General features: G+C 39.7%; 1 protein-coding gene across 1 annotated transcript in view; it reads right to left on the bottom strand.

Moving 5' to 3' along the window:
- The window catches only part of UBE2G1 (ubiquitin conjugating enzyme E2 G1), a 107,197-nt gene that overhangs the window by 28,260 nt on the left and 64,487 nt on the right, over positions 1–14,450 (bottom strand). Inside the window, exon 2 of the mRNA XM_004716193.2 lies at positions 7,678–7,783. Within this exon, the coding sequence (XP_004716250.2) occupies positions 7,678–7,783 (106 nt within the window). The remainder of the gene's footprint in view (positions 1–7,677; positions 7,784–14,450) is intronic.

The raw sequence follows: 14,450 nt of genomic DNA, 5'->3' as shown, positions 1-14,450 counted from the left end.
CACAACTCTTAAATATGGAAGTACATAATATGTGAACATTATATCAACAAAATTACTAAAAAGAAGTAGGGAAAAAAAATTTAATTAAAAAGAATTAGTAGAAACCAGACTTGATTGTGGGTGAAGGAAGAGTTTTTGCTTAGGGACAGTATGTTTGTTCTAATGGTGGTGGAACAATTTGCAGTGCGCTATCAATAATGGTTGTACAGCATGAAGGGTACAATCAATGGCGCTGAATTGTACATATAGAAATTTATTGAATTGTATGGTATGTGGAAGGTCGTCCCCTCCCAAATAATTAAAAGATGGAAATAAAAGGCTCTCTAGTGTCAGAAACCCAAAGGAGCAGTTCTGCTGTCCTGTAGAGTCACTGAGTAGGAATCAACTTGACGGCAGCGAGTTTTGGTTGCGTTTAGCGTGTCTCTTCCATGAGAGCTCCCAACTTTCTGTTTAAACTGTATTACAGTCAGTCCCATTATCCCGCTTTACCAGACCCTATCATTCTGCCATTCATTTACTGAAATGATATACAATATTTACTCTGTCTTCTGAAATCCTACTCAACTTTGTGGTTTAATGTGCACCTTGTTGGTATGTCTCCTTTTCGTTCATTTTACCTGCCATATTCTACAACTGATCCATTACTCTGATAAAATAGTTTTATTACTTCCAATTTTGGGTCCTACAAGCAACAGAACAGGATACAGAGCACTTCCTAGACACAGAGATTTCACACTAGAAATTAAACTAGTAAGATCAAGTTTAAATATTTGTTTGGGCCACATGTAATAATTTTAAGGATTGGTGAGTTAAACAAAAGTTATCCCCAAAGCCCATTAGCCAACTCTTCATTTCTTGTACCTATTCAAAATAAGGAGATAATAAGTTCAAAACCAAACTCACTGCTATTGAGTTGATTCCGACCTTTTAAGGCAGAGTAGAACTGCCTCTGTGTGTTTTCCGAGACAGTATCTTTTAACAGGAGTAGAAAGCCTCATCTTTCTCCCTCGGAGTGGCTGGTGGTTTCGAACTGCTAACCTTGTGGTTAGCAGCCCAACTGGTAATCCACTACACCACCAGGGCTCCTATAAATACAAGTAGATACACATATATAATCTTAAGAGTCTGCAAATTTTCTGATACTGTCAGTGATAAGAAACAAAACATACTATTTAAAGTAAAGTAACAATTAATAATAGGAATTAAGATTTATTTCTTAAATGTGTATACTCACAATTCGTTAATAAAATGCCCAAGTATATTCAGGTTTGTAAAAACCTAAAACTTTCTTATAAAGCCTACTGCTACTTTTACGTTAAATTTTAATTTCTGGTACAGGTAAGCGCTCACAACACACAGAATCCAGGACAGATAAACCCCTCAGAACCAATAATGAGAATAGCAATACCAGGAGGATAGGGGGAGAAAAGGGAAACCGATCACAAGGATCGACACTTCCGGGGGACGAACAACAGAAAAGTGGGTGAGGGGAGACAACAGTTGGTGTAAGACGTGAAAAAAGAATAATAATTTATAAATTATCACAGGTTTAGGGAAGGGGAGAGAGAGAAAATGAGGAGCTGATAGCAAGGGCTCAAGTAGAAAGTAAAGGTTTTGAAAATGATGGTGGCAACATATGTACAAAAGTACTTGACACAATGGATGGAAGGATGGATTCTGATAAGAGCTGTAAAATGATTTTTAAAATTTAATTTCTGTAGCTATCAGTGACTATTCCATATTGTTTGAAAACAGGTTATCAGACCACTTTCAAAATACATGCTGCCTAGAAAGGCAGACTCAAAAATCTATTCATAAATAGCAATAAGAAGACTCACTAATGGGCAGAACCGTAAAAAGTTAATGCTGCTTAAAGAGAAGTAAATTATTTAAATGAATACTCATGGCACCTATCAGTCTCAAAGCAATGCCTGCACACAGCACTTTGTGAGAACATAGGGTATAAAGAGTATGGAGTGCCCTCTAGTGATGCCACCATGAAACAACACACCAGCTTTTACAGAGCCATCCCCACCCCCCAGCCCACGCACAAGCAAACTCAAGGTCAGTGAAAGTCGATTCTGACTCATGGGGACAGCGCAGAACTGCCCCTGTGGGTTTCTGAGATTGTAACTCTTTATAGAAGTAGAAAATCTCATCTTTTTCCCAGAGTGGCTGGTGGTGTTTTCGAATTGCTAGCCTTGAGGTTTGCAGCACAACATATAGAAGGTTAGATTTATGGATCAGAACTGACTTTGATGGCAATGCGTGGGTATACACAAGGTACCTCTTTAATCGTCTTTCTTCCACTTTCCCTCATCTCTTACTGCCACTGCCAGAATAACTGCCTACTTAATTCCTCTTACTCTAGCTGTGAACATTGTATTGGACAGCTCAAAATCTATCCGACCCCATAAGTAACCCAAGCCAACTATACTGATCTCATCCACCTTGCCAGTGCTGGGTGAGGAATGACTCGACTGTGACAACTGAGCCCAAAGGCAGGATCTGCTGGAGAGGTCCTTTGGGGGTGGGGGGTGGGGACACGTTTCTATAGTCCCAGAGGACAACAAAATACACAAGCGGTTACCTTCCCTGCTTCCTTTAGAACAGGGGTCCTCAAACTTTAAATAGGGGGCTAGTTCACAGTCCCTCAGACCTGTTGGAGGGCCGGACTATAGTTTAAAAAAAAAAAACTCTGAACAAATTCCTGTGCACACTGCACATATCTTATTTTGAAGTTAAAAAACAAACGGGGCAAAAACACCCAGCAGGCCAGATAAATGTCCTTGGCAGGCCGCATGTGGCCCGTGGGCCGTAGTTTGAGGACGCCTGCTTTAGAAGATGCTCAAAACTATGCAGCTGCCATTTTGCTCTCAATCTCAAGGCAACACATTTCCATATGTTCTAGGACAGCTGGAGTCAGATTTCTGTTATTTGTAGCTGAAAGCCTTCTAACTAGTTAACAACTCACAATGTTTGTGTCTCCCTGGAATAAACTCTTCATCCTTTCCTCTAGGAAAAAATCCTCAATATACCAAAAACCTGCCACAGAGCAAGCACCCTGTGCCTACATCCATCTCACTCAACTCACTCAGTGCCATCGGGTGGCCTCTGACTCTAGCGACTACAGCACAAGAGAAAACTAACCCCATGAGTCTCCAAGACTGTATTTCTTTCCCTGTGTAGAAAGCCCTGTCAGCTCCTGTGGAGGAGTTGGGGGTTTTGAACTGGGGATCGCAGGCCAGCATGTAATCACTCTGCCACCAAGGGTCCCCAAGGGTATTACTTAAGTTTACTAAAAGACTATGCAGTGATGTTTTGCCAATTGAAGTGTAAGTTCATTGGAAGCAGTGACTAGCTAATTTAAGGTTATTTTCCTGCGTCTAGCATAAATAAGAGTACAAAAAAATTCAGAACTAAATGAATGAGGAGGATAAATGCCAATTTCAAAAAACTTCCTTTACTTTTGCAACCATGCAAAGTAAGAAATTGCCAAAAGGAAAAGGGGCTAAAGCCTTAATTCTCTTTTTTAGGGCTTTAAAACATATTTTTTTAATTTGGTAGCTTTGGCTACATTACAGAAAAGATGATTAATTCAGAATCATGTCCAAATAATTTTGGATTATTATGCTGCCTATGAACTGCTTTAAAGCTTCATTGTTCATGGTATATCAAAGTATGTGAGTGCTGATGATAAACTACAGCCCAGGTGCCATAGGCACTCTAATTAGGAAGGCATGGTGACAGTCTCCAAAGGCTCCTCAGAGTCCAGAAACAGATGCTACTTGTTTCTGCTGTCCCTCATCCCAAATCAGAATGCATGCTGAATGTCAGAAATGAGTTTTTTTATCAGTAAAAAGAATGGCCTGCTCCCACTACCATGACTCGAATTCTATCTTGCAAGACTGGCTAGACCAGAGGAGGTACACTGGTACAGACAGGAACTGAAAATAAAGGGAATCCAGGACGGATGAGCCCTATAGGACCAGTGGTGTGAGTGGCAAAACAGGGAGGGTAAAGGGAGAATGGGTAGGAAAGAGGGAACTGATTACATGGAACTGTGTGTGACCTCCTCCCTGGGGGACAGACAACCGAAAAGTGGATGAAGAGAGACGTCGGACAGGGCAAGATATGACAAAATACCCATTTATAAACTATCAAGGGCACATGAGGGAGGGGGGAGCGGGGAGGGAGGGGAAAAATGAGGACCTGATGTCGGGGGGGTTTAAATGGAGAGAAAATGTTTTGAGAATGATGTACAAATGCGCTTTACACAATTGATGTGTGTATGGATTGGGATAACAGTTGTATGAGCCCCTAATAAAATGTTAAAAAAAAAAGAAAGAAAGAAAAGAATGGCCTGTTCATAGCACAATGAGTATGACGCAGAAGGTATAAATGAAAATGCCACCATTAATCATTATTAGAGATATTCTATATTCTATTAGTTGATGAAAAGGGGGGAAAAAGTCTAGAAGTCTCCTGAACTCTCTAGAGTTAAGGGCTCAAGATTGGCTTCCTTATAAACTTCAATTCAAAGGAATTTCTCCCCTTCTCTCATAAAGACTTAAAGGGTAACAAGCTTCTGTAACTGGAATGTTTGTGTCTCCCTGGAGTAAACGCCTCATGCAATGCATAATGGTTGAAAAACCCAAGAGAACAGACACTGACATCATCAGGCTCATGCACCAGGTTGTATCTACGGTTTTATACAGTAGAACTTGGGTAAGATATATGCTTTCAAATAACCATAGGGTTGTAGAGAAATACCTCTAGGTTTACCACTATCTTAAATAAAAATTTTAAAAGCCCTAAAATCATGGAAATGACTAAACTGAGTCATCTTGGTTTGCACTGATCCCAGAGCAAACACACCATTGGGAAATACACATGGAAAAAAAAAGCTAATTGGCAGTAGTTGTAAACAAGTACAAACCCCTTTATAGACCACAGAAAAGCCCAATACAGAGCAGCTCCACAGCCCGGCCTCGCCAGGGCTCCTCCTACTGTAGATGTACTCTGTATTTTCTTCCCTATCAGCTGTTTTACTGGGGGTGGGGAGCTGAGAAATAACATCTAGTCCGTTCAACTCAGAGCAACCCTACTGGACAGAGTAGAAACCCGTTCCATAGGGTGTCCAAGGCTGTAAATCTTGATGGGAGCAGACAGCCTCACTGTTCTCTCACAAAATGGCTCACACCAAAACCAAACTCACTGCCATCGGGTCAATGCTGACTCTAGTGAGTGACACCTGTGCGTTCCAAGATTGAAACTGTTTACAGATATAGAAAAGTCTTTCCACAGAACTGCTGGGGGGTTTGAACTACTGACCATGCAGATCACAGACCACAGAGTAGTGGTTCTCAACCTTCCTAATGTCACGACCCTTTAATACAGTTCCTCATGTTATGGTGACCCCGTATGTGGGTGTATCTGCATGTGGGTGGACCTGCCTGGAGACGAACAGGTGTCTCAGTTCCTAAGACCATCAGAAATGTGGTCTTAGGCGACCCCTGTGAAAGAGTTGTTCGACCCCCAAGTTGAGAATGGCTGCCGCAGAGTGACTAGTGGGTTGGAAGGGTTGATCTTGTGATTAGCAGCTCATTATGTAGCCCACTACTCCACAGGGGCTTCTCTCATAGGGTATCTGGATCTAAAAGCATTAAAAAAAAAAAAGAATAAGTCTAAGGCGCCCAAATCCACGCTTGCTGAGTATTATCAAAGGCAATGGTTGAGTGAGATGGTAGTACCCAAGAAACAAACTCAGATCTAGATCTTTCCCTGCTATTGCTCAATTGTATGCCTTTGGAAAGGCCACTCATTTTTTTACCCAATATTCTTGATCAGTTCCCATAAAAAGTATAGGACATATTACTAGTTTGGAATTCACATTAGTCACTAACAGTAGGAGATCATGACACTTCTTATAAACCATTAAATGCTAATAAATTTAAGTGGTCTACAAACAGCCTGGGCAGAACATATGATTGTAGTCTTTGAATTTTAAAATGCATTACTTGAAATATTACATATTTTTCTTCTCAATTTCTATTATTCTTTGATATTACTACATTCCGATGTATAACTTTAAATCATTAAATTAACAGCTGGTTACCAGGTTAAAAGGAGCCCATGTGGCACTGTGGGTTAAAGATTTGGGCTGCTAAGAAGCTCAACAGTTCAAACCCACCAGCTACTTTGAGGGAGAAAGAGGAAGCTGCCTGCCACTCTCAAGGATTTACATCCTCAAAACCTATCAAATAGTTCTCTGTCCTAATAGGGTTGCTATTAATCTAAATGACTTTTGGTAGTAAGGGTTTTTTTTCCTTTTTTCTTGAATCAGCTAAAAGATTATTTTATACCTTAATCCCTTCGTAAACTGGAAAAAGCTGAACGTCCTATTATTTTGGGATATGACTATTAAAAATTGCAGGAGCACATATAATGTGCATAGCACACGTAGAAAACTAATACTTCAGGGTTGTGATGGCTCTTTTGTGTACAAGTGGGGAAGTTCACTATCGGGTCAGAAAACCTTGGTTCGGACCAGTATTCTGTGGACATCAGACTAGTAAAATATAAGGAGACTTAGAAAAATTCATGGACAGTCTTAGTATCTTTCTCCATCCCCCTATTTTTCCAATATCTTTTTATTCAATTTGTCCATTAACTTTTTGAAGCCTGCAAGTAGAGATCTCAAAAGTTCTTCCAGTCTTGAGACACATGTGTATACAGTATGTTCTACATGAAAATCTGGAATACATAATGCTGTGGTTTAATGAAGGAGTCCTGGTAACACAGGGATTGAAGTGCTTGGCTGCTAAAGGGATCAAAAGGTTGGCAGTTTGAACCCATCAACTCTCTGGGGTAGGAAAATGTGGCATCAGGTTCCCATAAAGACTTATGGCCCTGGGAACCCATGGGGCAGCTCCCCACTTAATGGCGGTGAGCATACTTTAAGCTCACAAAGTGCTAAGAATTGTTAAGCTAAACACTACCTGACAATTGTTCTCTTTGGGGGTAAATGCATAGCAGGCAGAAGAAAAGGGAGGAGAGAGAAAGGTTTCAATAGAGTATTTTCTTCGTATATGCCTGGTGACATAGTGGGTTAGACATTGAGCTATTAACTTCAAGGTTCCCAGTTTGAAACTATTAGTTCTTCTGCAGGAGAAAGATGAGGCTTTTTAATCCATAAAGCTTTACAGTCTCAGAAACCTACGGGGAAGTCCTACCCTGTCCTGTAAAGTTGCTATGAGTCAGAAGCAACTCAATGACAGTGGATATTGGCCTATTAAGCAAGACTAATCTGATTTCTGGGGCAAACAAGTTAAAAAAGTTATATATAACCTCACTGTAGAATAGCTTTTCTATAATACATGTATTCCAGGTATCAAAGCTATCTGAATTTCAGAAACTATTATATACTTAAGAAGGTAACGAGCTTTAGACAGTGCTTAAAGCAGAATACCAAAAATAAACAACAAAAAAAGGCAGAATACAAAAGCCCTAGACATGATCAAACAGTGTAAATGGGGCTAAGTACAGCCATTCAAATCATCTGTTCCCTAAATGATTATACGTATGCATTTGTGTGTATTTCACTGTCAAAATAAGTTTATAATGTGCAATGAATTAACAGTTCTACTTTGAAAATGCCAATTTCATCATACTTACTAAAGTGTATCTGGAGGACCAATAATAAGGACTTCCCATCGATAAAGATCATTGTCATCTATTAAACCTGCTGAAAAGCCTTCCACTGGATTTTTGTTGAGTTCTGTGGAAAAGAAAAAGAAAATTTTAATTCATCAAAATTTTAAAGATGTAACTTCAAAACAGATTAACTACAGAACATAAAAATACATGTTGTAAATTCGAAAGCATTAAATGGCTATATATACCTGGGAGGCAAATGCTACCTGAGGGCCAAAACATTCCTATTTCTACCACACGAGGAAGTCACAGACAAAATAAACTATGCAAAAGCTCCATCTCCACTGCCCTCTTGCTTCTGTCCTGGTTTCCAGCCAGGTTCTGCCATTCTGGGTAGTTCCATCTTGTTGTTCACATTTCGATAAAATGCAGCCCATTTCCAGGCCCATCCCCCAAAGTTCTGATTCAGAAATGGTAAGAGGGAAGCAGAAATCAAACCAGTAATTCTAGTCATTCTTAGGCTGTAGAGGATACTTTAAGAAACACCAACAGAGTATCTAATAATACCTGCTCATTGGAATCTGCTGAGCTGGCCCAACTTTCTTTCATACTAATATCTGCTAGTATACCACATATTTTTGACACATCCACTATAATCGTAAGGATATATGTCTACAGTTGGTGCTCGTGTATGTCCCATTCAGCTCTGGGGACAGAGAAAGCAGTGGGAGGCCCCTTCCATCCTGTGTATGTGTGTTGACCGCTCACTGCTCTACAGACCAGATTCCAACCCACCAAGAGGAGTGGCTTCCTAACAACAGTTGGTGCCTACAGGAATGGCAGTGGCATCTGGTGCATATGGAAGGTGACTGGGGTGGGGGATAAGACCACAGGCAAGAGTTACCAATGACAGTGAAGTAGAGGGACAGAAGCCAAACAAAATCCTTGAGGAACAGGTGTGCAGAGCTTGACAGTTCCCAGAATGAGACACAGTGACTAATATAGTAATGACTTACTGATGGGAGACAGGTCATGTGAGAATTTTAAACTGCTTCATTAAAGTGTAACTGACATTCCATGAACTGTATATATTTAAACTTACAACTAGTATGTATTGATACATATATATGTGTGAAACCATCATTGCAGTCATGATAATGAAACCAGTATCCATCATCAACAAAATTATCAACTGATATGCCTACCAGGGGGACTACAAACTAATTGACTCCAAATGGTAAATGAAAACAAAATATGTATGAAAGGATTTTCGAAATGTTTGTGGGATAATTCCACCATCTTTCTATTTTATTTTTCCACGAACTTTTAGAATCATTCTCTTACCAGTGGGGAGGGCTGTTCAAAATGGACTGGCTGGGTTTCCATTCTAGTATAATACATGCTATCATCCTCAAGGAGTTTAAGTTAATGATGAAAGTTAAGTGTAATACAACTCCAAGAGCTGTGTGCTCGTTTTGGCAGCACATATACTAAAATTGGAACAACTCCAAGAGCTGCAAAAGACTGGTAACTGAGAAGATGATAGTTTTTTTTTAAGACATTGAGGTGATGTTATTTCAACAACTGAGACTTAATACTTCAACATGCCTGTGAGACATAAAGATGTCAACAGTGAAAATTAACATGTGAATGGCTTCACAAACTTAATATTTTACAAAAATCTAGTATTTTTGCCTAGTAAGCAAAGCAAGCTCCTATAAATAACTTGTTTTCAATCATCAGCTTGTCTTATATTTACTAAGTGCAAATACAATGAAATACAAGAAATGCATTTTTTTACTTTTAAGTAGCCATTCTAACAATAAAAATATTGAAAACTGATATTAAGATAGGAATTACATTTTAATCATATTTCATTTACGAGGGTGTACCCACCCCCTATGTATTTAAAACATTTTTACAAAATAATCTTATCACCTTCAAAATATTCTCCGTGACAATCTATTTGTCAAATCTGCAATTCCATTCTTGGAAACATTTTTCAAACTCGTGTTTGGATGGCTGAAAGCACCTCCCTCATTTTTTCTTCACCTCTTCCTAAGTTGTCAAATCGCTGTCCCTTCGTGTCCCTCTTTCATCACGGAAAAGAAGTAGCAGGGATCAAGATCAGGTGAGTAAGGTGCATGGGGCAAGAGGCATGCTGTTTTTTGACAAAAACTGGCCCACCGAGATGGCTGTGTGAACAGGTGCATTGTGGTGGTGGCAAAACCAGTCCTCCCCCTCCCCACCGCCACAATCAGGCCTTTTTTGTCACACACTGTTATGCAATCTTTTCAAAACTTCTAATAGAAAGCTTTATTAACAGTCTGACCTGGTGGAACAAACGCCCAATGTACTATCCACCTCATCACATCCATTGTTTTGGGGTATACCCTCATATACTTGCAAATGTTCAGATACAGTGGACACAATGAAAAGAGTTGAATCAAAAACAAGCCCGATTTTTACAATCAGTTGAAGGAAGAGATAAACAGGTATCACAATATGGATGGTTGTTTTCTTTCCCTTTTGGGGGAGGGTTATTTTCTATACAAAGTTATCGTATTTTCAAACAATTTTTATACGAACACTATTATATTACATATACCATTTCCTTATGGTACTCTAACAAAAAAGTCTCGTGTACCGTTCTTGTCTAGAAATCACCTAGCTGCATTTACATCCAGTGGAGTTATGGGGTCCATTGTTATTTGTGGTGAACAGATTAAATTAAGCACAATGTGCTAAAACAATTGGAGGGGAAGCACAAAAGAACGGCACATGATTTGGATGGGGTGGTGGTGGCAAGGTTTAAACAGAGACGCGTGTATGAAAATCTGAAATATGGATTACATTATTGGATCAAAACAAAGGATGGGTAACTTAAACTAAAGAGAATATCCAGAGCTGGATGTCAGCCAAATGTACGTGTTAGTATATGGTATTTGGCAACCTTCTTTAAAAACCATAAAAGAAGCACTTCCAGATACACTGTACATCTTTAACACAATACAGTAATAATAAAGACTTAATGTGTGTTGCTGCTATAGTAATGAACCTTTGAATGGCAATGTTTTTAATGCCCACAGAGCAGCCAACTATTGGGGGAGCCAAAGGCTGAATCCGTGAAGTCAGGGCCCTTTCTAAGTCCTTAGCGTGGCAGGACGAGGTATAGGCTGGTGGCAGATACCCCAGGGAAAGACACAGAATGGGAAGGAAGGGAAGGGCGGGAAGAAGAGGAGCGGAGAGAGAAAAGGTGAAAGGTGCAGGATATTGGTTGGCTGGTAGGACAGTCATGGGGGTGGGGGTGGGGTGCGGGTAGCCTGCAGTTGAGGACTTGAGGGGACTGAATTGGAGAAGTGGTGGAGGAGGAGCGGAGAAGTGGCTGTGAGTGATTGATTGGCCAATGAGTGGAACTATGATAAACAAGGCAATGACACCTCACCATCCTCCCTAGAGCATCAGACAGCTAGCTGAAGGCTTGCTTTAAGGGCTGGTTCCTTGTAACAGGGGTACTAAGGTAAATCATACCTTTGCAACCCCCAATGACTGTAAATTTAAATCCCCAAGTCCATCCACAATTTAAATCCGCTGATAACTGATATCAAATCCAACAAGCTAGCTGATCATCCTTACAGGAAGTTAGTAAACCAGTTCACTATGATGACAACCAGCAATAACAAAAACAAAAATTAATCGAGATTTATCCTTCCCTTTCTTTAGAAACTGCATCATAAAGTAAATGAATGGCGGTTTCCAATCATTTTTTTTCTTTAAAAATACTCTGGCTAAAAAATGAAGGGAAATTGAAATCATGTCTCCTGGAAAATAAAAAGCACCACTTAACAAGTGATCTCTCCTCCCTCACATAAACCAGAACCTGATCAAGCCTCTAGGAACAAATGCAAAGTACAGGAAATACAGACAACAGAGGAACCTGTTGAAGGGGTCCTCTAGGATGCAATTAGCAAACACTGCATATTGACACTGGAAAATTCTGACAGCTTGGGAATCAGCAAAATACACTATAAGGAAACAAAGGAAGAGGATTTAATTCAAATTTTTTTAAAAAGTAATGACATTTATGACAACTGGAAATTTTGATGATTATAAATTGTTAGCCTTTTAAAGTGTGCTAATGTTATTATTTTTTTAGTACACAACTCCTAAAATATTTTCAGACAAGCAATGGTATTTAGGATATGCTTCAAAGTCATGGTCAAAGAGGCAACAAGACTGTCAATGACTTAATGAATGACTGTTGAGGATAGGTGAGCATCTGTACGCTCTAGTAATATCATATGCCTGAAACGTTTCCCAGTTTAAAAAAACCAGACTGGTTCTTTTGTTGTTGGCCTTGAGTCACTTCCAATCACAACAACTACCTGTGCAGGCAAGGCAGAACTGCTCCGTAGGATTTTTAAAGCTGTGTGTTATTTCAGAAGCACATCACCAGGCCTCTTTCTCTTTCACAGTGCTTCTAGAGAGCAAACTTTAAATTTTTTTTATGTTTTTAATCATTTTTGAGGGGCTCATATAGCTCTTATCACAATCCATACATACATCTATTGTGTCAAGCACATTCGTACATTTGTTGCCATCATTGTTCTCAAAATATCCCCCCCCTCCCCGCATATTTGAGCCCTTGGTATCAACTCCTCATTTTTTCCCTCCCTCCCTTATGAACCCTTGATAACTTATAAATTATTATTCTTTTTCATGTCTTACAATGACTGATGTCTCCCCCTTCAACCACTTTTCTGTTGTCCGTCCCACTGGGAGAGGGTTATATATAGATCACTGTAATGGTTCCCCCATTTTCCCCCCACCTTCCCCTTACCTTTCTGGTTAACAAACTTTTCAAGTGGGGCACTTAACCCATTTGTACCACTCAGGAATGCCAGGATCAATTTTGTGCACTTTAAAATAATATTTTTACAGTATTCTGTAGATCATTACATGAACATAAACCTTCCCTGGGTGTCAGCAAAACATAGAAGGTCTCAAAATAGCAACAAAGTACCATATTACATTTTATACTTGAAACTTAGGGAAATAAGCTCTTTAATTGTAAACACACTTTGCCACAACAAATCATTGACTAAATCTACAATCAGATACAAACTGATATTAAAGTTGTAATAATACTAATTTGTCTTTGTGTCACTGGCTTTGCGGTCTCTTGCCCGTGGAATGTACATTCCTGTCCAGCTTATTTATGTAACACACAGCTGGCTGGTAAGGTGCTTTTCTGTAAGTTGACTATTTTTACACTGGCTTCATTTTGAACTTCTACAAACACTTTTGCCAGACACTATCTAATTTCTCCTCCAGAGTATTGAGCTGGTTTGTTAAAATAATTTTGACCTTGTTATCAAGGGAATAAATTGCCATAGTCCTTTAAAACAAACCACCCAGAGCAGCAAGGGAAGCAAAGCAATAACGTTCCCAGGGAATACCACAAATAGATTTTGGAGCCGGAAAACACTCCTAAAAGCCAACAAACAGACCTGGAACTATTTATAGGCTCTTCTTTTATTGTTGATGTTTTGCTGTTGTTGTTTTAGGGTGTTTTTGTTTTATTGTTTTGTTTTTATGCTTATTATTGTCTCTACATGTCTATCTAGATAAGGAGGGTGGGATAAACAATCTAGAGGAGAAAACAAGAGACCAACAAGAGTGTGGGGGGTGGGAGGAAGACACATGGGAGAGTGGAGTCAGGGAAAGGAAGTGGGTGTTAACAAACCCAGGGACAAGGGAACAAGTGATCTAAAATCAATGGAGAGGAGAGTATAGGATGCCTGGTAGGGCTTGATCAAGGGCAATGAAACCCAAATGAAAGCCAAACATGATAGTGTGAAAGAGGAAAGTAAAAGGAAATAGAGGAAAGAACTAGGAGGCAAAGGGCATTTATAGAGGCCCAAATACAGGCATGTACATGTGTAAATATATTTATATATAAGGATAGGGAAACCTATGGACATATATATTTATATGTTAAGTATCAAGGTAGCAGATGGACATTGGGCCTCTACTCTAGTACTCCCTCAACACAGTAACACTTTGTTCTAATAACCTGGCATTCTGTGATGCTCACCCCTTCCTAAAGACAAATTAGTGCATAGCAAATGTGCTGAAGAAAACTGATAGTGCCCAGCTATCTAAAGATATAGCACCTGGGGTCTTAAAGGCTTGAAGTTAAACAAGCGGCCATCTAGCAGGGAAGCAACAAAGTTCACATGAAAGAAGCACAACAGCCTCTGTGATCATGAGATGTTGATGGGATCAGGTATCAGGCATCAAAGACAAAGAAGAAAAAATTTTATCAATGTGAATGAGGAGGAGTGTGGAGTGTGGAGTGTAGAGTGTAGAGTGTAGACCCAAAGCCCATCTGTAGACAACTGATCATCTCCTTACAGAAGGGTCGCCGGGAGGAAAAAGAGTCAGTCAGGGTACAGTATAGCACTGATGAAACATACAACTTTCCTCTAGCTCTTTAATGTTTCCTTCACCCCACTATCATGATCCCAATTCTACCTAACAGATAAGAGCTGGAAAAACAGGGAATCCAGGACAGCTAAACCCCTCACAACCAATAATAAGAGTAGTGATACCAGGAGAGTAAGGGGAAGGTGGAGGGAGAAAGGGGGAAGCGATCACAATGATCTACATAGAACCCCCTCCCAGGGGGATAGACAACAAGAAAGTGGGTGAAGGGAGACATTGGTCAGTGTAAGACATGAAAAAATAATAACAATTTATAAATTATTAAGGGTTTGTGAGGGAGGGAAGGT

The sequence above is a fragment of the Echinops telfairi genome, unplaced genomic scaffold, assembly GCF_000313985.2.
Source record: "Echinops telfairi isolate 266 unplaced genomic scaffold, ASM31398v2 ScPeMD7_2010;HRSCAF=2546, whole genome shotgun sequence".
NCBI classification, from domain to species: domain Eukaryota; kingdom Metazoa; phylum Chordata; class Mammalia; order Afrosoricida; family Tenrecidae; genus Echinops; species Echinops telfairi.
The sequence above is the reverse complement of the archived record's forward strand: the minus strand, read 5'-3'. Positions and strand labels throughout refer to the sequence as shown.